Raw genomic sequence first — 23,423 nt, forward strand, 5'->3', positions numbered from 1 at the left:
TTTGGAAAATGGCTGCAATGAAACAAAGAGTGAAAAATTTAAAGGGGTCTGAATACTTTCCGTACCCACTGTACCTTTAGGTACCAGTTCCACCTTGCCGTTGGTCTTGTTGGTGTTGTTCTTTCTCCAAAGTATTTGCAACTTTTTACATCCACGATTTTCAACCAAAGGAACTTCAGACAATTTGCTTCCTGTTTACACCGGCACGCACATGCCCAGTGTATGCGAATGATCATGTGATATGTTCTGCTGCTTTTTTGTCTCAAAACGCTGCTTATAAAATGAAAATAAATGAAGTAGCGTAGACAGTAGCAGTTGTTAGACTCGTACACAAGTAGAGGAAATAGAGTTTGTGTGGTTTTGGTTTTGCTCTAACAACATTTTCATTTCATGCACTGGAGGAGAACTGTGTGGAAGGATCTGCTGGTGACAGACAGATACACTCTGTCTTACATTAGGTTCAGTTAGTTCTCTCCATGGGGGGTTTGTCTTTTGTACACTCTTTCTCACTCTGGTAAAAAATAATTAATACTTAGTCAATGAACTGTGTTCACACCTGGTCATGAATGCAGGTCAAGTAGTGGTCGAGCAACTGAACAGGCAACCAGGTCTAGCCTGGGTCATAACCATTTGATGGTCCAACCAGTGGTGTCCCCATGCCCCGTGTATAAAAAAAATCCTAAATTCTCAAGAGAAATAAACATTTTTGCATTAAGCTAGTGCAATCCATATTAAAAGCTTTACCAAATATTATTTAGGAATCAGAAACCCATCTACACAAGACAGGGTGTGTTGGTATGATAATTTAACCAAGTATCCTGTAGGCCTATCATAAATACAAATAATGTCTGGCATTTGTAACAAAGCAGATCGCTTGAAAATCGGTGGAAAATTCATCGAGAAATGATTACTTTAATGATAGATAGACCTCCTGCCACACATGCATTAGGACCAGCAGCGACACGTATCTAGCTGCAGACAGTTGTGGCCACTGGGTTGATACTGTGTGAACCATGTTGTGAACGCTAGTAACCTCACTGACGTCCCCTTTCCCCCAAGCACGCGCCACCTCCTGTGCTCCAATCGCTGACAGAAAAATTCCTGACGTCATTCAGTAGCTTCCGGGCTGGCAGCATTGGCCCGGTGATTTTCAGATTCAACCAATTTTATACACGTTTTGTAACCGACTAGCAGTCGTGATTTATAACCAAATACACCCTGTTAATAGATTAAATATATATATTTAAATATAATGTCTGAGCTTTGGTTACAAGGATAAAGAGACTTAATCCAACCCCCAGCGACTCAGGCGTAGCGGTTCAGAAAAGAGGTGAGAATGTGTTGCTGTGTGAACGCGTTGCAGATGTTGGTGAGACGGACTGATTGTTAGCGAGCGGTTTGCGCAGCAACGCGGCACATTGGATTTAATGTGCTATACATGTGTGTACAACACGAGGCGGGTGTGCCTCCTTTTTAACCGAATGTTGATAAATAGCCTTATTTGACTACATTAGCAACAGCGGGCCAACAACAGCTAACGTTCAAGGGGTTAGCTGAAGCCCTAGCTAAATGCTAGCTACCCCGCTTTGCAAGCTACTAGCGCGTCTTTGAGCTGTCCTCTAGCTGCTAATCTTGATGCTGTTAGCCTGTAACGCTAGCTTCAGAGGTAGTCACTGCGCAGTGAAAAAGGTCCTTTTAGCTGATTTGAAATTAAAACTATCTCCTTGCCCGGTTAAGCATTGATAGCGAGACACACACACACACACACACACACTCTGTATCCAGGTGTGTGTGCGTGCGTGTGAGAGTGACACCATGTATTATCATAACAACGTGTTATCTTGATAGCAAATATCTAAGACGTAAACACAACATTGTTGATACCACACCGTATCTAGTGCTTTACATAGGAACAACATAGACAGAATACGATAACCTTTAAAAAAAAAAATAAAGTCCAAAGTTAATGAAGAATACACATTATCTGATTCAACAATGTAACGATAGCCCAAAAGATAGGCTGGAGAAACTGCGTGAAGATCACCAGATTGAAATCTAGAGGGTAAGGTTTGTAATGTGGCATCATCCTGTTGTGCTGTGATGCCCCCCAGATAATGCCTCTGTGGATAAAACAGATTTAGTATATTAATGATAGCTAGATAAGTCATTTTAGGTTGATGGGCTGGAGAATGTACTACTGGAATACTCCAGTGCAGAACCACTAATCTGTGGTGTTATCTCTAGTGTTAAGTATGTTGGCGGGAAACTCAGTCTTCTCCATTGTTAAACACTGAGTGCTTTACATACCAAACCTTAATTTATCCTTTATGCATCATTTGTTTATGCGTATAATACGCATAGTCTTTTTTTTTAAATCACAATATGCATGTGGGCCTACTGTCCTGTTTGCGGCAGCAACACAAACCCGCATAGATGGGCTGGCATTATAACTAAGGTGATATTACCATCATGAAGTCTTGACTGTACGTCATACGTGGTTGGTTATTAAAAACTGTGTTGCATGCTAATTAGTTGCTTTGCTTTTTTTTATGAAATCAAAGGTCGGCTTGTTGGTATAGTTATCAGGGGCAGGTGTGTCTACTTTATTCAAAGTATATAATGATTAGTGTTAAACACAAACGGAGTACGAGTTCATCCTGAAGTGCCTTTGACTTCTTTGTGTCTTTGCTCTGCCCTAATGTAGTTGTCAGTTGGTTGTGGTATGGGAGTTGTTACAAAACAGGTGAGGCATGTTCAACCTTTACCTGTCCTGAACGGTTTGAGACGGTTTATTTATGTGTATCTAGACAGGCAATTGCTGTTTGCATTCTAATAAAACCTTATAACATAGGCCTACAGAAACAAATCCAATTGGCTTCTTTTACCTAGCTGCACAACACTTTCATAATAGCTATGAGCAGAGGTACCAATTGTATTCCCTTTGAAATTATTATTTTTTTTCTTTCTGAGGATAGAAGTCATGAGGAAGTTTAACATCCTTGTGCAGTGCGCAGTAGGAATGGGCCAGTATGAGATTCTGACGGTATGATAACCTTCAGCAAAAATATCTTGTTTCGTGGTATTAGGGCATTGCAATGACAGCTATAAATGTATAATTTTTGAAATGTCTGGGTAAGAAAAAGAAATATACATCTAATACATTTTTAAACACACTGCACACTGACAGAGAGATGGATTTCTCTCTGCCAGAAAATGTTAGTTTCTTTTTCAAACCTGTATGCCTTGAAACCGGAAACCGACCCATGTCTATTGCACACACACTTAAACATGCCGCTTTGAATTTATAATGAAGTCTGTTGCGTAGATTGGAACCTGCATATAATTTAACTCTGGCCATAGTTTTTCAGTCCTTACTGAGCATAAGAGTGGAGTGCAGTGCAGGTGACCAGTTAGCCTGGTTGGGCACTAAGGACTAACACTCTAGCTACAGTTACCTGTTGGCGCTGTAGCTTGTTAGAAGGAAGAATATTTGTCTAAGGAAAAGCCTCCTTAAACGTTATTGAATGTGTCGCCTAAGCTCGTAGATATTACGTGTGGGTTGTTTCTTGAAGCTTGTGTTTGCATTAGGCCAGGAACAGTCCAACTCATCAGTCAGTGTTAGATTTTTCTCAGTACTGATATATTAGCTAGCCAGGTTGTGCTAACCTCCCCTTTGACCTCTAGACGGCTCATTCTAAGATGCACTATGAATCACTGCTGCTAGTTCTAGCATGTTCAGGCTCAGTGGCAACAGGGCTGCACCTCAAATTACACTAGCACTAGCTAAGCTCCGGGTGGCGGTTGGAGTTGATCCAAAGGTTTTTGTGTTAAATCCAAACCAATGAGAACAGTAAAAGTATAAAAAAACGCTCTAATACTGTCTTTGAAAACATTATTGTACCCCGTGGTATGAGTTTCAAAGTCATAGAGAAAGTGTATAGTTCCTGATAGTTAGAGGAGGGAATGTTTTCTTCGTATGTAAATGAAACACGAGCAGTAAATCTTCCCACATGAGGGGCAATTCCTTTTGATTCTGCTAGTCTATTAACTAATTTACTAATCATTTTAGAATGCACTATTATTTAATCTTGATAAGTGTTGAAGCGTCATGCTGGGATCCGTGCGACAGGGCCACCAGATCTGGTTAAATAGTGCTGACGGAGATCCAACCTAACAATAAGCAGAGATGGTCCTCAGACGAGCTCGGATTTATTTACCAGGGGGCATGTTTTTGCTGCTGCTCGATATTTCCAAATGTGCTGATACTGCTTTTATCCCAGCAGTGCTTTCTACAATGTCATGTTGTGCCTCTCTGTTGCAGGTCTGGTTGCCTTGCTGCACAAAAAGAACCACCGCCTGCCACCGTCAGCCACAGCAGCAAGTCAGGATACTGAAACAGCAGTGACGAGTGCAGTTCATCATTGCTTGTCTGGTGTGATTCATCCCCAGCCCCGACTTCATCCTCAAAGATGAAGTTGAAGGAGGATATGAACCCCCTGCTGCTGCAGGTCTTCCACTCTGTGGTCTGGGTCTACTCTGTCATTACCTTCATACCCTGGTACTTCTTCTCTGGAGCTGGCACAAACTTGGAACGGGCTCGCCGGATCAAGGCACGCTCAGTTAGTGGACACCCAGCAGGGCCTTACCGGGCCATCAACAGCCAAGAGAAGCTGGTGGCATGGCTGCACCCTAGTGTGGACACCCTGGACAAAGTGTTTGAACGCGCAGCGAGTCGGTTTCCACAGAGAGACTGTCTGGGCACCAGGGAGGTGCTCAATGAGGAGGATGAGCCGCAGCCTAACGGCAAGGTCTTCAAGAAGGTGAGAGGCACTGACCCGTTCCTGTCGCCCTTACACACATGCAGTAGATTGTCTATCACCATCATTATTCTTTCAAATGTTCAGTCTGTTGGATATATTGCAAGTAGGGCTGCCCCCTCTTAGTGGATATTTCGTTTTGATCTTTGATTTTTTTATACGTTTTTCATGCTGAACGACTTACTTCCCAAGAGACGTGTGAGCACATCTTTGGTATACACAAGATCTTAAGTGGGGCTTTTGCAGGATTCAAGAGAGAAACGTAGTTTTACACGCTGTCAAATAGGTCAACTAATGGATTCCTTAAAAAATCATGTGAGTGTTAGTCGACTGAGAATTTGTTAAATCTAGGACAGCCCTTTAGTCAAGTTAGTGGGTGGTACTCTGGAATGATGACGCCTCACTGAAATTAACCTGTACGATTACAGGTATTCTCATCTTTTTGACTAAATACATAAATGTTGATATAATGATGAAATATTGTAGTGTTGACTATTGGTGCTTTCACAAAACATTTACACAATGAGAATTTAGATCAATAATCATCAATAATGTGGATATACTGACTAAGTGGTTAATGGCAAATAATAGATCAGCTAGAACAGTCTGGTAAGTTCAGAAAATGACATCACTTTACTGTCATGTAGCCTTTATAACCAGGAAAAGACAACACTTATGTCATGTTACGATATATAAAATTTAAGACGACATCTAGCTTCAAAAAACAATGTCAATATGATATCGATATATTGCCCAGCCCTATTTCTATGTTTTGTTAAATGGTGAATCTTTTTATCCTGCACGTATAACAGTTTAATGGAGACCCGTGGGGTGGGGAGGGAGGGATCGCCACAGGGTTTATGTTTTGTTTTGGTATCGTCTTGTTGTCCTGCTGTCTTTTGTGGTTGCCGTTTTGCTGCCTGGTAAAAAGGAAAATAATAATAAAAAGTGGTGGGTGGTATCACTCATCTCTTGTTAAATGAGAACTGTAAGCATTCGGTGAATGTGTGGGATTATAGAAGGCTCGCTTGTGAGAGATTGACGGCGCAGTCTGCCACTGTGCTCTGTGTGACGAATGTGGGTGGAGGAGCAGCTGAGTTACTGGCGCTTTCTCTCACAGCCCAGAGCCTCCTCATTAACACCTGCATGGCTGCAAAAGCCCTGTAGATGGCGCTGACTGACTGCATATGAAGGATGCTGTTGTACTGGTAACAAACATCAGACCTCTTTTAGAGTCGGCGGTGTCAGTATTGCACATAACCTTTTTTATATCGCAAAGCCGATGTACAGTCCTCACATTAATTTCATAAACGTGGCTACCATGGGTATTAGGTCCCTTTAAATTATGTGAACATTCTGTTCTTATGTCACATTGACTAAAACTGCTCCTTAAAAGATGCTCTAAAGCTGCCCAGGCCTGTAGAATGTGTGTGCTGCATACAGCGGTTGTTATGTTTGGTGTAAGCGCTTTCATGTGGATTTTGTTTTATTTTTGATTTAGTATCTTTTCTTTTATTGTCCAGTTTTCATGTGGATTCGTCATTTTATCATCCTGTTTATGATGTATGTATATGCTGTGTTTGATGTCTTTAAGTTAGAGGGACCCTGAATTTCCTCTTGGGATCAATAAAATATCTATCAATCCATCCAGTATGTGGATATAATCCTGAATATTGTAAATAACCTTTTTGCAGGTAATTCTAGGAAACTACAACTGGCTGTCGTACGAGGAAACCTACAAGGCAGCGAGGTGTTTCGGTAGCGGTCTGGCAGCGCTTGGCCAGAAACCTCAGTGTAATATCGCCATCTTCTGTGAGACTAGAGCAGAGTGGGTCGTGGCTGCACAAGCCTGCTTTATGTACAATTTCCCACGTAAGTGACAGAAAGACAAACGTGTGCATTTAGACAACTGTGGGCCCACTGTAAAGCACTTGAGAATGACTGACCAACTTCACTGGTTTTGAATTTGACAGTTGTGACCCTGTATGTCACTCTTGGACCTACGGCCATCGCCCACGGCCTGAACGAGACCGGGATCACGCACATCATCACAAGCAAAGACCTGCTTCAGAGCCGTCTCAAGGTACCTGCTTTGCTGTCATCATCTGTCTCCACAGACTGATCTCATGAAAGTGAAATGGCATATGTGTGACACGTCAATTCGTATGCCGTTATTGGCGTGTTATCAAGACGCATACTGCTTTTGAGCGTGTTTATCAACGCCTCCATTGACTTACATTAACTTGCAATTGCATGTGAATTTACGCCATAGCAAATAGTATGAAACAGCGAAAAGCCACACAGGAAGAGAGGTTGGGGTGGCGGATGGGTAAAACACAGGACTTTCATCCGCTAGAGCGACCCACGTGTGGTGTTTTCTTAAAGCCAACCCTGTTGTTCTTTTTCTGAACCCCTAGCTTTGTTCTCGCAATAAAACAGCAAGACGGCGACAACGCGCCAGGTGGTGTATATGTGTACACCCGCTGTATACAGTGTAGAAATACACACTGATAGCTCACAATGCATACAGATAACACGCCACTTGGCTTAAGAAAGTCGGTGTGTATGTTTACACAAAGTCATGGTACCACGTTGGTCTCTATGGTGGTCTCTGTTTTAAACAAGGCTGTGCACTTTAAATTAACTAAAAGGAATACTAAATTACATTTTGTGCATTAGGGCATGTATTCTCAGTTTTATTTGCATAATTACTAGAGCCCGACCGATGTATCGGCGGGCCAATATTAGGCATTTCCCAAACTACTGGAATAGGCATTTATAATGGCTGATTAAAAAAAAATATATATATATATATATATATATATATATATATATATATATATATGTGTATGAATAATTTTAAATATTCATTCATCAGAATCATTTAATGACCGATAAATGAATATTTAAAAATAAAACTGACGGTCAACCATGTTATGAGTGTCGGCGTTGCATAGTTTGTCCATCAGAGGGCACGCTACAACCTCCCTGTTGGCAACAATCACATTTTTTTGTTATTGTTTTTATTCAAAGGACTTTTAGTTTCATAACTTAAATTTGTATTTTATTTATCAGAACTTTAATATATTTTGATGTTCCTCTGGTCTGTTATGACAAAACAAATTATTGTCATTAGTTAAGAATTACAAATTACTAATGTTAGGGAAATTTGTGTGTTGGATAAAAAAAAAAAAAGAATCTGACTTTTAAATAACCAAATATTCGTATCTGTGTCGGCCTTAAAAATCCTTTTATTGGTCGGGTTCTAATAATAACTTCTTCCTCTCACTCGCTCTTCTCCCTCGCTCTTACATCCAACTCCATGTCCCAGGCCATACTGTGTGATGTGCCGAGGCTGCAGTACATCATCATAGTAGACAATAAGCCCACAAGCTGGCCAGACATCCCCAGAGGCATCATGGTCTACAACATGGACGCTGTGAAGGAGATGGGATCCAAGCCTGACAATTGTGAGTATTTGTGCATTGTGATAAAAAAGTTTTTTTTTTTTTTTTTCTTTTCTTTTTTTCATAATTTTGTTGGGGCAAAGGAAGTACACTGATGGAGGCTTAGTACAAAGCCAACACCCTGATGTGTAATGGGAGTGCTGTGCATGACAGAGTCAGCAAGAGGTCAATAATCACTTGGTAACTACCCTGTGCCACAATGACTTCGGTCAACTTTTTAGAAAAGAAAAGGGGGGGGAACAGAAAGTGTTTGTACTGCAATAATCGCGTTATTTTTATAATGTATATAAAAATTTAAAATGTATTTATTTGATCAAGAAAACACTAAAATCTTTTTAAAAGAGTAGTTATAATTGCAAAAAGAACAAACTATTTGAATGGGAAACGTTTTCTAATTTAATTGTAGCCAAGTTTCCTTCATAATCACATGAAAATCAACATGTATAATTATTTCTATAATTTAAATTTAAAGTTAACATTAATTGAAAGGGGGTATCAGGTATCTGACTGCAGGATTGGTAAAGTAAATATAAGGATTTGCTGCTTAACATTTTTTATTTTGGACGGACGCCCACCCTGTCAGCTCATCCAGATGCCCCCCACGTTGTTTTTACGGTCATATGCTTATGCGGTGCGCAAAACAACCGGTAGGTGATTAGACGCTGAAGCTGTATAATGGCATGAAAACCCTGACGTTTATGTAGGTATGTGTGATCCGTTTCCTCTCTAACCATCACGTCTCTGCTCTTCTGTCTCCGCAGTAGCAGTAGACCGCAGACAGCCAGAGCCCTCGGACATTGCGGTCATCATGTACACCAGCGGTTCCACTGGCATCCCCAAGGGTGTCATGATCTCCCATGGCAACATCATTGCTGGCATCACTGGCATGGCTGAGCGAATCCCTAACCTCGAGTATGCCAAATATCAGATTCACTTCCTCTATTTCTTTGTGTTCTGCAACTCTCCAAATCAACAAAATATCTCTGTCTCTTCCTCCTCTCTCGGTACTGCTCCTGAGACACTATCACATCTTTGACTGTATAGTCAATTACCAACACCTCACCATCTTCTCTTCTGTGTCTATTGTGGAAATTAACCTGCAATTATTTTTGTGCTGGCAGTGAAACAGACACCTATATTGGCTACCTGCCATTGGCCCACGTTTTAGAGCTCAGCGCTGAAATGGTGTGCATCTCTCACGGCTGTCGCATCGGGTACTCCTCCCCTCAGACTCTAGCAGACCAGGTCAGTCCAACCGCGCACACGCACACACACACACACACACACACACACACACACACACACACACAGAGACATCTCACTTCTTTACTATCTTTGTTGGGAGTCACACATGCGTAGTAGCTAGGTAAGATCACATCAGCTAGATAACTCTTTCTCCAACTTTGGTCAGTACAAGGTAGGATTAGCTGGGGGACTTCTCTTAAACGAGGGGTTCTTGTGGAATACCTTCAGAACAAGGACATGAAGTAGTTCTTTTGGAGATTATGGTGAACTAGTGTGTAATGTAGCGGCGTTGTGCCATTGAGAACGAGCTAGCATGATAACACTTTCATGCTATGGTTAGCCACCTCATCTTTGCTAGTGACGTAGAAAGCCGTGTAGATTTTGAACAGCTCACCCGGAGACTGAAGGCAGAGGACATTCAGAAACTGTATCTCAGTCAAAACAGCATGGCTTTTTTTTTTTTTTTTAATATGGGCACTTTAAAGCTCTGTGTGGTCAGTAGGTCTCTGTGTGTTGACAGATTGTTTTTCTTTTATTTTTACAGTCTACAAAGATAAAGAAGGGCAGTAAAGGGGATACCAGTGTGCTGAAACCTACTCTCATGGCTGCTGTACCAGTAAGTCTTTTTGTCACTACACAAACTCATAAATCCAATTTCATTATTAATATAGCCTGTAATTATTTATCAGGCCTTCAGATAAAGTCGATAACAAGTAGCAACCACAGAGTATAGACTGAAAATGTCAAAAGTGTTGTTACTGAGAGCTGCCCCGCCTGGTGTGTGTAGGAGATCATGGACCGAATCTACAAGAATGTGATGACCAAAGTGGATAAAATGAGCAAACTACAAAAGACGCTGTTTGTGCTGGCTTACAACTACAAGATGGAGCAGATCTCCAAAGGCTACAGCACGCCTCTCTGTGACAGGTAAAACACCTTGTATATTACCGAACACATGAGCTGAGACATCTGCTTCTCCTGTGATACATGAGCAAACATCAACCTCCATTACTACATCGCTAATTATAGCCTTGTGTGAATTCTTGTCAACATGGATTCTCTACAAAAGGGGTGAATCATTGCATAATATTGATAAGGGAAATTGTGTTTGCACAGGGCATTCTTCGGTGGATCCTATGCAATATTAACTTTGGAAAAGGTTGAATGGCTCTTTCACTCGTTGTTTTATTTTGTATTTTTTTGGTTTTAACAAACTTCACTTATGCCGTAAGGGAAATTAATTGAAAAACAATTCTTCCCAAATAGTTTTTTATTGATCAAGAAGTCACTCATCATCTCCATACTGTGGGTTTTGGTTTTCATTCCGCCTCATCCCCCACAGGCTGGTTTTCAAACGAGTGCGTGCGCTCTTGGGAGGGAACATACGGGTGCTGCTGTCTGGCGGAGCGCCACTCTCCGCTGCCACGCAGCGCTTCATGAACATCTGCCTGTGCTGCCCTGTGGGGCAGGGCTACGGCCTGACGGAGACCTGTGGCGCTGGCACCATCAGTGAGAGTAAGAGAGGGCATTTCATGTAAAACGGCTGTATCTTTTGCCACCCTTTGGGAAATTGTGAGCCAAGCAAATAAAAAATATAGACTAACTTGGTTTATAATTTTTACCACCATTTAACAGGAGTCTTTATTTATTTTTTTCAGTGTGGGACTACAGCACAGGACGCGTCGGTGCTCCATTGGTTTGTTCAGAGATCACGCTGAAAGACTGGGAGGAGGGTGAGTCAAATGGCAACAACCCAACTTTACTGAAGCCAACAAACACATTGATACTCTAATTAGTTTTTTTTGCTCCTCCAGGTTCTTATTACAGCACAGACAAGCCCAACCCACGGGGGGAGATTTTAATTGGTGGCCCCAATGTAACGATGGGTTACTACAGAAATGAGGGCAGGAACTGTGAGGACTTTTTTGTGGACGAGCACGGCCAGAGATGGTTCTGTACAGGAGACATCGGAGAGGTCCACACTGACGGATGCCTTAAGATCATCGGTAACAGATCCACGAACTAGTGCACGTGTGTGCTGAACACGTGTTACCTATTCGGATTGTGACGCGTGTTCTCCTCCAACAGATCGTAAAAAGGACCTGGTGAAACTGCAGGCCGGCGAGTACGTCTCTCTAGGAAAAGTGGAGGCTGTTTTGAAGAACTGCCCTCTCGTAGACAACATCTGTGCCTATGCTAACAGGTAGAATTGCACACACCTCTCAGTCTGTTTCTTCCAGACCTTTTTGGTTAAGATTATTTTTTGGCTTTTTGGCCTTTATTGATTTATTGGATAGACAAACCTGGGCCTCTGTAGGACTGAGCCTTAGAACATGGCTCAGGAAGCCCCTCAAGTTTCTTTTTTTAAATGCAAGCTCCCCAAGCAAAGCAACATTTCAGCTAGTGTCTTTTTCTAACATTTTCCTGCCTCTATTTTCTTTTTTCTTTTACTCTCTCCCTTATGCTGAAACAACTAAATTTGCGGACTCTTCTGGACTCATTTTTCAGCGACCAGTCATATGTGATCAGCTTTGTGGTGCCTAACCAAAAGCAGCTAATGGCGCTGGCGGAGCAGTTGAATGTGAGGGGCACATGGGAGGAGATGTGTAACAACTCGCAGATCGAGAAAGAGGCTCTCCGCATCATTACTGAGGCTGCTCTCTCAGGTAGGAAAAAAGCCTTTTTATCATTTTAGGCATTTATTCATTCTGCATATTCCCTCAGACAAAATGTCCGATAAAAGCCTTCTCTAACCAAAGTGGTGGTACTCTCTGTCTGGAGCTGTAACAATTCCAAATTTCACTGGACAATGAATTGTCTCAGAAATAATTGCTTATTGCTCTTTCAGTCAAATAAAAACAAAATTTTATTTATTGCTTTAATGTATATAGAAACGACAATTACCATTGACAGTTATACACGCAGCAAGGAATTACAGTGATTAGACAATTATGTAATCATTCTTACAGGCCTATCTCTGTCATAACTTGACAGTTTAAACAGTATAACACTGGATTTGTCACAATCTGAACCGTGATTTTGCTCTCTCCCCCCAACCAGCGAAAATGGAGCGATTTGAGATCCCTAAGAAGATCCGTCTGAGCGCTGAGCCCTGGACACCAGAGACCGGGTTGGTCACTGACGCATTCAAACTGAAACGCAAGGAGCTCAAAACACACTACCAGGAAGACATTGAGAGAATGTATGGAGGAAAATAACACATACAAACACACTCCAAACAACAACTACACATATATACTTGCACACATACACAAGGAGCTCAGAAGCCACTACCGGGAACACTTGGGAGAGGAGTTGTACTTTAGATACAAATAATACACACATACACAGATACACACAATATTACAGACGCATAACACATCTCATGCAACCTCCTCCTTGGCTTCCCTGCGTCCATCTTTGATCAAAACAAGGGGACAGAACTCTTGAATCCATGCTCTCTTACAAGACCAGACGGTCCCTCACAGATAAGTGAACCAGCTGGACGTGCACAGTGCAACACACTCATCTGGCCCTTTGGTGGATTTAGCCTGTTGTGTTGCTATGGCAACCGAGGTCCGCGTTGAATCAAAATGTCAGGCTATATGTATATCTGGATCAATGTCAACGTTTTGTCTGTGTTGCTTCTCCTTCTCTCGCTCTCTGGAGCCTTCCCCCAGCTCAGCATAGTCGTGGACTTGTGGTGCAGATACCTGGCAGGAAGATTTGGGAAGCATGAGCCTGATGAGAGGGATCCCTGCTTGGCGTTCAGGTTGGAATCTTTGCGGTGATCTCTATCGTCTCAATTTTATGAGTATTTTGTGTGTGTGCGTAATCGGTTTTGCAAAGCAATGATTGAGCATCAAGATGTTTTTACTTTTACCTACAGTTATTTAATTTTGGATTCATTTTTTCTTTATCCTCCTGTTTTTTTTATTGCCAATTTGTTTATGCTAAATGTACTTTAACAAGCTTTGTTTACAAGTGTTTGTTTTTTTGTAACTCCATACCCTGTGAAAGCTGGCCATTTGGGATTTTTTTCCATCCCTACTCTTAGCCCGCAGCCTCATTGTTTCCATATGTTAGCAGCCCCTGGATGCCTCCCAACCTGTGTCTTATTGGTTGTTTTGTTGGTTCATTGACATACTGCAGCCCGCCACGTAATCCTCAAGTCATGACCATTGCACCGTATGGATGTCTCCAAGGGAACTTAGCCCATTGTAAAATAAAAAATATAGTTACATTAGTTAGCCTTTGATTGGTTGCTCTCCCAGTTACATTTCGGTGCAACTATACATGTTATCCTTTTTTTGCCATAGGTCTAGTTATTGTTTTGCTTTTTTACTTATGAATATGATACAAAATGAATGTGCAATATCTATACACACATTTTAAACTAAAGTTTGTAGGACAGGAAGAAAAGAAAGTGCACCTAGAGCAGCCCCTCCATAGTGTCTGAATGTTTAGGACTTTTACTCATATTGGAAACCTGTAGGAACACAAGCATAGGAATAAAGAAGAGGAAGGTAGAGAGACACTGACACTGACTGGGAAGTCTAGATGTTTTGGACGTACTGTGCTTTTAAATAAGACTGTAAAGTGAAAATTGAATATTTTGCAGTGTAGAATTTGCATGATAAAAAGTGTGCAACAGTACCAAAGCACTTGAATATATATTTGAAAGAGAAGTGAGAGGACTGGGCTCCAGTCGAACAACTAAATAAATCCTTATGATGCACTCCTTATTTAATTGAGAGTATACAGCATAAACTCGCCAACCTCATAGAGTGCAGGTAACATTTCTGTATCTTCAAATTGGTTTATGTGTATGCCACTGTATGTGCAATGTATATAAAAAGGGTCTTGGATTCTGTCAACTGATATTTGTTTTAAAAAAAAAAAGTATAACATGCATTAATTGCTGTAGGTTTTTAGTTTGGAGATATTTCCTATGAATGGCATCAGTATGAGTGACACCCTTGCTTCAGTCAGTCTGTCTTCCCATAGCTGCCCTCAAATTTTGCCTAGCTTGTACTGAAATCATTTAGCATTAATAAAAAGGCATAATCAGGTACGCTCACTTCTTCTCTTATCAGATGTATACTAGCTCCACACAGAAGGGTTATTTTAGTACCTGAAAGTATTTGACAGTACTATATTGATGAGGTGGGAAGCCGTTCCTTCCGTTTCTTTTTATACCAGTTCTCTTTGCTGCTTTTCCTATGCCTAGCTAGAGGCAGCTAGTTGCCTTCTGACACGAGCTGTCTTCAGGAAGTCTTAAGAATGTGACCGATCCCCACATTTTGCTGATAGCACAGAATGCCGTGTCCTGCTACATCAGTTTGAACTAACAAGACATGAATTTGAATCAGTGATTCAAATTCATTAAATCTACAATTATTGTACAGGTGTACATTCTCCTGTTAACCTATGTAATAGTCTGTTACTAACCACCTTTTGGGGTCTACTCCTTGATTTGTGTGGTTAAGTGGCCCTGTGAGCCAAGCTATTGCAAGTGTCTCCTTCCTTATTTATTTGTGATTTGGCCTTGAAAATGATGTAATGAAATAAAAAAACTGTGTTGTAATTACTGCTGTGTTTGTGTAAATCTGTCTGTTTTTAACACCTGGACACCCGCCATCTGTGAGGAACACCGTGTGATCACGATCAACAGCTTGATTAGAATCATCCTGAAACCAGAGTTTCTATGGCAACAAAGGCCAGTGTGATTTTGAATGTGTGTGTTTGAGTCAATGTGGTTCAATCAGAGCTAGTAAACAAAGGATTTTTTTTCTTTCTTCCAAGGCTTCAGACGTGTAAATCACTTGATTTATCAAAAGGAAGACGCTTGGCTCCCTGCGCCATGTACACCTGCTGTCCTGCCGCCAAATGCGTCTGAATAACTCAGAGTCCAGCATTTAAGGAGTGTCTGCTTTTCATAATAAATAATTAATCATGGATAGATTAGGCCCTAGTCTTACACCAGTGTTTTGATATCAGCAATAGGGCAACTAACAATTATTCTCAGAGGTGTCATAAGTATTGAAATTCAATACTCAGGTAGAAGTACAGATACTAGGGTTTAATAAGACTTCTGTTGATGTCGCGCCACAGGGGCCTATAGTGCACTACCCCCCCAAAAAAACATGAGTTCCGCCAGTCTGCCTACGGTCCCCCAGTGGCTAGAAATGGTGATAGGTAGAAACCGAGCCCTGGGTTTCCTGCTCTGCCTTTGAGAAAATTAAGGCTCAGATGGGCTGATCTGGAATCTTGCCCCTTATGAGGTCAGAAGAGGCAATGTTACCTCCCCTTTCTCTGGTTTGTCCATCCAGAGAAATTAGCCCTCTCGTGAGAGACAGACATCATGGATATCACACAAGCAAAGTGGCAGTTGGTCAAGGCCACACCCCCAGCCTCCACCTGTTCTGTTAACTAGTAGCCTGGATGCTAGACGAATTTAGCCCCGCCCACAACATTCAAGGTCGGAAATTCAACTAGAATCTGAGTGTGACGACGTTAGGCTAGATAACTAGTTGATTAACGGACTAATTGTCTCAGCTGTAATCAGCCATTGTTCTTTGATTCATTCAACTTGTGTGAAGTTTATGAAATAATGGGTACAAAATTATTTAAATATGTTGTATATGTTCTAAATAAGTTACATAGTGCAGAGCTTACAAAGCTCACAATACCAAATAAGAACTGCCCAGTGCTTGTTATACACATTACAATGTATTTTAAGCTATAATACACGTTGTACACCTGGGCTTTCTCTATCCTACAGTACAATTAACCCTCATGTTGTCCTTGGGTCAAACTGACCCGCTTTCCTATATCAATGTTCTTTTTAACTACCCGAAATAACATGATTGATTCCACACAACGCTCTTTGGCAAGTACAAATCTCTACTTTCATTCATTTTGGGGTGTCTTATTCAAGTATAAAAAACTAATTGAAGTGGTTTTTAAGTAGTATTGAGTAAAAGTTGACATATTCCGGTCTGTGATTATCCATCAACATACTTTCCTTTAATTTTAGTCTAAATAATTCCTAATGTCTGCTTTTCTAACTCAAACAATAGGTAAAATTTCCTATAAATGAGGATTATTGATCGCAAATTCCCCCCAAAACTGTAAAACTAAAGTTAATAAGTTTGTGTTACGTAGTGTTGAAAACGTCAAAAAACATTGAAAAAAAAACATCAAAAGGATTGAAAAAAGGGACAAAAAAGTATGATAAAACATTGACTAAAAGCATAGATTTTCAGCTTTTGATGGGCGGACAACACAAGGGTAAAACCACCTTTGAATCACCATTCTACCACTAGGGCATCATCTGTATGCCACAAATAGATATTCACAAAATGAATGTCATGGGCATATCCTAATTTTGTACCTTTTCTCACAGAATTTAAATCTCTACTGAAGTCTGTTCATGTTGAATAACAAAAAAGTATTACAATTGTGGAAACTGTAGAGCTTTTTTCCTTGAAAACTCTGACTAATTGTAAATGTATGTCTTCTTTTACCCCTTTTAATCTATATAATGAGTCTATTATTTATTTGTACTGCTTTATGTCTTTTTTGTTTTCTAAGCAACATTAGAGATCTTTATTTTGGAACTTGAAATAATGTTTCCAAAATCCTTTTCAGTGGTTCATCAACTCGTAACAGAGTGAACGGCACTTCTGCATTCGCTTTGCGGCTCTCTACCGGCTATAACCGCTCTACGCATGTTTGCCAGATCTGGTAGTGGATCTGTAGTTCCGATAAGACATAAAGGAACAATTCTGCTCCAAACCTGTAGGAGGACCAAAGCGGGAAAAGTTCTCCAGTGTTACTTTAGGTTTGTACACTTGATGTTCAAGTGCTATTATTGTTTACCTGATTCTCGGTATTCTGCATTTTGTCAATAAAAAACAAAAAAACACAAAACTCAACATCTAGAGAGTTTAAATACACTACTGCAGTCACATTGTACTACTACATGAGTACAATGTGACTGAAGCCATCACTTTCATGCAGTAGCCTATAACACGATCCTACATCACCAAAAATGAGTGTAATTACCATAGAAACCAAAAACGAAACCACAACAACCGGTCACATTTACTCATACGAAGACAACAAAGCATTCAAAAACACAAAAAACACAAACAGCAATCAACAGGCTTCCCCACAAATTCACCGACCCACCAACATGCCACCACTCACACACAAGGGCACAGCGGACACACATCAACACAACAGCAGCAGCAATTGTCAAAAGCAAGCAGCGATAGCTAGTAGCCTTAGCCTAAAATCCTTTTACTAAATTTCAGAAACATCTATTAAACTTACCAAAAGCTGCTCATGCTTGGAAGAAAAGGTGCATCCACCTTCCTTTCATTAACTTTACATTTAAAACGAGTTTGTACTAACGTTAGCCTACTGCTACAGTTGTGAGATGCTAGCTAGCAAGTTTTGCTTCTCGGCCACCGTACGTTAACTGGTCCCAAAAATGGATCTTCTGTAAAAGAATACGCCCAACAGGGCAAACTCGAACTTTGATTGGCTAGAGAATACGACAATCAACAACATAGTCCTTTTTCCTTAAACAGCAGAGTGATTCACTCGAAATTCTCAAGGCCTCAGGGTAGCTTTTTTACCCGGAGACAACACAGAGCGGGAATCTAATTGGCTAAAAACCTCAAATTTATGAAATGCACTGACAGCCGCACAACCGAGGGAGAGAGTAGCAATACAATTATTGTAATAAACCGTTGGGACGGACTTTGTAAAATACATGTGGAATTAATAAATATTTATATTTCATAAATATATGTGTCAATATTGTATTCCAATGAAAGCTATCAGGGCCAGCAAGGCCTTCTCTGCTGTCCAAGAGAATTCTGATAATATCTAGGACAACAACAGACCAAAGCTATCTGAGAGAACATGGGTAGGCTACTTGAAGTCCTGCATGTTTTCCTGTCTGGGCTGCTTTTGCATTTTATTATAAATAAAACCGCTAAAGGACCACAGAGAGATGAGTGATTCTTCTCACCCCTCCTCTCCTCTTGATTCCCTCCATCCGACCCTATGGGACCGGAGAGTGCGTCAGAGGCATAAAGCTTCCTTCATTAGCCCACTGATTCTGACGCAGACACATACACAGTGTGTCTCTATACCACAAAAACAACAACAACAACAGCACCAAGCAGCCAGAAACGGAGGGACATCTTCCATTTTGTATTAATGTGGTGTGTGTGTGTGTGTGTGTGTGTGTGTGTGTGTGTGTGTGTGTGCTCTTGTCTTGTCTTTGCTCTCTGACACTTTATCCTGCCTTTTTCTGTCTCCTACCGTCTCATATTTCTGCCTGGTCTCTCTCTCGTTCACTGCTTGCTCCCTCTTCCTGTCTACTTATGACTCAGAAGTGCGCAAAAACTTTTATCTGTGTTTGTGCTTTGTGCTCACACACTGTGAGCCAACAAGCCATATTGGAGTTTACCCAAGGATGAGCAGAGCTGGATCGGAGCTGCCTCATTACTAGTGGGTGGGTGGGTGGTAGCTGGAGAAAACTGAGAATAATTACATCGGAGGCTGAAAGATGGTGGCACAGCGAGGACTGCGACTGAGATGTGACACTTGACTGTTAGAATGACACTCAGGTGCAGTAGGGATAGGCTCGATTAGAGATATGACGTGTGGGTGAGCTGCCCTCCTCTTTCTGCTGCCTTTTCTTTAAAAAAACAAAACTACATGACACTTTTGTGGGTAAAGTAGCTCCCATAAATGTCTTAATGTATTTTTTTTAGCCTTAACCCCTTTAACCTAGTAAAGCTCCTTGGCATCATTACAAACTCATTCAAACATGCAGCACCTCCATGTAAATAGAAACCCATGTTAAAAGGCATCCGAAGATACCAAATATGTAGTGTTGAAATACAGTAAAAGGGAAAACATGATACTTTTTTGTCTTATGCACTAATGCAGTATTGTATTTCAGTATTTCACAAATTTCATATTTTAGTGTGACATAACAGCAAGTAAGCAACAGAACAGGCAGATACAAAAACAAAATGTTTTAATGAGTCTAAAGCTACTTAGGTGGGCATTTAAGGAGTGCCACCTCACCCAGTTGGAAACAAATGTGATGAAGTCTACTTCTGTGGTTGACTGTCTTTTCCCATATCGTGCCCACTCATGCTGTTTTTGTTTTTGGTCAAAAGTGACTTTTGGCTGTGCTCAGTAACACTGGCTGCACCATGCCAGGCCCACGCCCCATCTCAGCTCAGCCGGGTCATCATGATGTGAGGGCCAATGTGGAGGTGGGAAAACGTGTCAGGTCTGGCAATGAGCTCTAGCAGAGTGTGTGTGTGTGTGGTTGGAAGGGGGTGGGGTGGAGAGGCAGAGGGAGAGGCAACCAATATGTCTGGGCGATGACTCACCGATGCTGGGTATTTATAGCATCAGGAGGGAGGGTGCTGTGGACTGGAGGAGCGAGGGGGCAAGCGGTTTGGGAGGCAGCCAGAACAGCATCATCGCTGCGCCGTCAGGGAGTGGTGGAGGGAGAGACAGAGACCGCAGAGATGAAGCACCAGAGAAGAAAAGGGGGAGAGGTGGAGAAAGGAAAGAGAGGGATGGTGGGAGGGACAAAGCAGAGAAGAAGGTTGAAAAACAGGCAAAGTGGAGGAGGGGAGGGGTGGAAGGGTGGCGAATGAGACTCAACACAATGGAAATATGAGAAGATGAAGTGAACTGAAGAAAAGGAAGGGGAACAAAAATAGAACATCATTCATATTAGAAATAGCATTCTTAAAAAAAATCTCACGTTTAAAAAAAAGCAACCTCGCGTGGCGTGCCACACGGCAGAGACGATAGGACGTTTGGGTGTACATGAGAATTGGACATACAGTATTGGGTTTGGTATGATCACAAACAGTATCTCAATCTGTGCTGTTATGTGACCAATATTCTCAGACATTTGCAAAAACACACCCTTCCCTGCAGCCTCACATTGAGATAATGGCCAGAGGAGGACAGAAGAGGTGGCAGACTTTAATGAAAATAAAGATTCCTCACAGTTGCCTAGGCACTGTACATCTCAAATAACAAATAAGGCTGTTACATGCACAGCCAAGTAAGGAGACAAAAAAACTAAATCCAATTAGAGAAGAAAAAAAATGACTCTTTGGAGTTTCAAAACACATGAGTGGAATGATGACAATTTGTGTAATTTTTGCAAATATGTGCATTACTGCTGGTCTATTCAGGTCTTTTTCTGCTCTCTTCTTTGACAAGATTTCTTGATGAAAAAACGCATCCTGCCTCTGCCTCTGATGACGTCAACCAGTGCGTCACACTGCATCTCTTACCATAGACACTAACGTAATCTGTGCATGTGTGCTCTTGTACACAAGCATACACGCACGCACGCACGCATGCGCACGCACACACACGCTCACACTCACACTGTCAGTTTGTTGAAAAGGGATGAGTCAGAACACTTGCAGCAGTTGATACATATAGGGTTAAAAAAGCAGGGGGTGGAGGGTAAAAATAATCAGCAAAGTGGAGATTTTGACGGGTTAGTGGGAGGCAGAGTGGAAAAAAGGAGCTGAAACTGAAGATAAGTTTAGGAAAGACAGAATGTAGTCCTACAAAGTGGGGAACGGTTGGTAATATGACAAAAGAGAGACCAAGAATCTAGTTTGGGATGGTGGAGGCGAGATGGGAGTGAAACAGGGACTTTAATGTAGGGAAGTTGGCATGTAAAAATGAGCTCAAGAGTAGAACTTAGTGACAAATTGCTCCGGCACCCTAAGGGTTAAGGATGGCAGCCTTTGTTTTCATGTTGTTCCCAATCTTTCTCTCTCGTCATTTCCTGTCATCTGAGCACTGTCTAATCTAATAAAAGCACAACGTGTCAGAAGGATATCTATAAGAAATTGAGAGTTGACAGTATTTTTACTGTACACTAGATGTAAATAAGAGTTAAAGGAATTTTCTTTCTTACCGAGAGTTAGATGAGAAGATTATTAGCACTCATATGTGTGCGCTAAATATGTAGCTAGATTGGGCCGTCCAATGGCAACTTTGAAGGACCCACAAGTTTTTATTGGTTGGTCTGTGCATGTGACAACAATCTCACAAGCTCTACACAGAGCTGGCCTATATAGGTGGGGAAAAAAAGCTTCTTCTGAAAAAGGGCCACACAGAGGCTCGTTTGCACTTTGCAATGAAACATACTGAAGGTTCTAATGCCGTGTGGAAAAAGGTTTTATGTTCAGATGAGACCAAGTTTGAACTTTTTAGACTGAATTGCAAGCATTGTGTTTGGTAAAAACCAAACACAGCACACCACCCAAAACACACCATACCTACTGTGAAGCATGGTGGTGGCAACATTATGCTGTGGGGTGTTTCTCTTCAGCGGGGACAGGGCTATTGGTCACAATTGAAGGGAAAACGGATGCTGGCAAGTACAATGAAATTCTTGAGGAAAACCTGCCTAGACAGCTGAACTTGGGCAGGTGGTTCACCTTCCAGCACGACAACAACCCTAAACACACCGCCAAAAAAACTTTGCAGTGGCTTAAGGATAAGAAGGTGAATGTCCTTGACTGGCCAGGTCAGAGCTCAGACCTAAATCCAATTGAAAATCTGTGGATGGACTTACAGACAGCAGTCAATCACCGCTAACCACAAAATATTCCCCAATCTAGGTGGGTTGGGCTAATAGAGACATGTCCAAACAGACAACTGGCGGTAATTAAAGCAAAAGGAGGCTCTACCAAGTATTAAATCATGGGACTGATGACTTTTTCAACTCTGTTATTCTAGTTTTACTTTCTTGTTATGTTTCAGAACTATTGCCTTTGAATGTGTAAATAAAGCTGGAACAATTATTTTAATTTTCAACTAGTTTTGATTTCCGGCTGTAAGACTAAAAAAGTGACTATTTCAAAGGGGTATGATGAGTTTATATAACCACTGTATACCGGTATGTCCTGTCTGTTCATGTGTGCCTGTGTGAAAGTTAAAATACGCTTCTTAAGTTGCAAGGACAATAGTAACTGCTGAAGGCTAAGAAAGCCGTAAAACCACAGCTTGTTGGTATTGTTTTGGCATGACCGAACAAACAGGATACAGGGTACAGTAGGCAGATTTTGGAAAGAGCCCAGCTAGCTTTCCTTTGTTACCACTCTTTAAGTCAATCTAAGCTAAGCTAAGCTAACTGGTTGCTGGCTCCAGTTACTGCAGATGTTTACCATACAAAAGATAGGTATCAATCACACCATCTGAACTCTCAGCCCAAAGTGAAAACTTGTGCATCCCAAATGTCAAACTTACCCATTATTAGATAGAGACTCAGCTGGTGAACTCAGTCTCATTAATGGAGATATTTAGCCCTCTCCCACAGGATTTCTGCTGCATTCCTGTAGCATTACGTAGACCTGTGCCCTTTTCAAAAAGGTTAAGCTTGTATAGATCCACCTTCATTCCTTTAATGCACTCCTCTCTCCTCCCTGTGTTGCTCAAGACAGCACACTTCATCCTTATTTCTGCCCCTCTGTCCTAATGGCTCAAACAACATATTGCAGCCCTAATCACCCCCATCTCTGGCCGTGGCTGAAACCACCTGCTTCCCGGACGATGCTTTAACCACAGTAATTGGCACAAGGGAAGGGGTGAGCCAGATGGGTACAACAGAGGAGAAAAGTAATGAATGCATGCCACTAAGAACGTTTCTAGCTTAAGAAAGGAAGCGACAACCGGAGGAAGGAAGGATACTAACAGGTGGGAGGAGATGATGGTGGAAGCACAGCTTCACATGAAAGGCTGTGAGGCAGCGTCACTATGGAGACGTTGGTTGAAAAGGTGAGCCATGACAACGGGCGTGCCATTCCCC

General features: G+C 41.5%; 1 protein-coding gene across 1 annotated transcript; it reads left to right on the top strand.

Moving 5' to 3' along the window:
- Window positions 1-1,266: 1,266 nt before the first annotated feature.
- acsl3b (acyl-CoA synthetase long chain family member 3b) lies at window positions 1,267-14,586 on the top strand. The gene is made up of 16 exons (XM_034886831.1): window positions 1,267-1,330; window positions 4,322-4,354; window positions 4,411-4,820; window positions 6,512-6,689; window positions 6,791-6,900; window positions 8,149-8,287; window positions 9,046-9,196; window positions 9,406-9,529; window positions 10,074-10,145; window positions 10,317-10,456; window positions 10,872-11,044; window positions 11,188-11,262; window positions 11,344-11,535; window positions 11,618-11,732; window positions 12,038-12,195; window positions 12,590-14,586. The coding sequence occupies exons 3-16, from the start codon at window positions 4,470-4,472 to the stop codon at window positions 12,745-12,747; spliced, it is 2,136 nt and encodes a 711-aa protein (XP_034742722.1). The 5' UTR covers window positions 1,267-1,330; window positions 4,322-4,354; window positions 4,411-4,469; the 3' UTR covers window positions 12,748-14,586.
- The last annotated feature ends 8,837 nt before the right edge of the window (window positions 14,587-23,423 follow it).

The sequence above is a fragment of the Etheostoma cragini genome, chromosome 12 (assembly GCF_013103735.1).
Source record: "Etheostoma cragini isolate CJK2018 chromosome 12, CSU_Ecrag_1.0, whole genome shotgun sequence".
Classification (NCBI taxonomy): Eukaryota; Metazoa; Chordata; class Actinopteri; order Perciformes; family Percidae; genus Etheostoma; species Etheostoma cragini.

What these genes read in the sequence shown, in the direction of transcription:
- acsl3b (XM_034886831.1), top strand. Translation starts at nt 4,470, where the DNA reads ATGAAGTTGAAGGAGGATATGAACCCCCTGCTGCTGCAGGTCTTCCAC. An exon ending in CTCTCATGGCTGCTGTACCA is followed by an intron (nt 10,146 to 10,316) that starts GTAAGTCTTTTT and finishes TGGTGTGTGTAG; the next exon opens with GAGATCATGGACCGAATCTA. An exon ending in ATCTGTGCCTATGCTAACAG is followed by an intron (nt 11,733 to 12,037) that starts GTAGAATTGCAC and finishes CTCATTTTTCAG; the next exon opens with CGACCAGTCATATGTGATCA.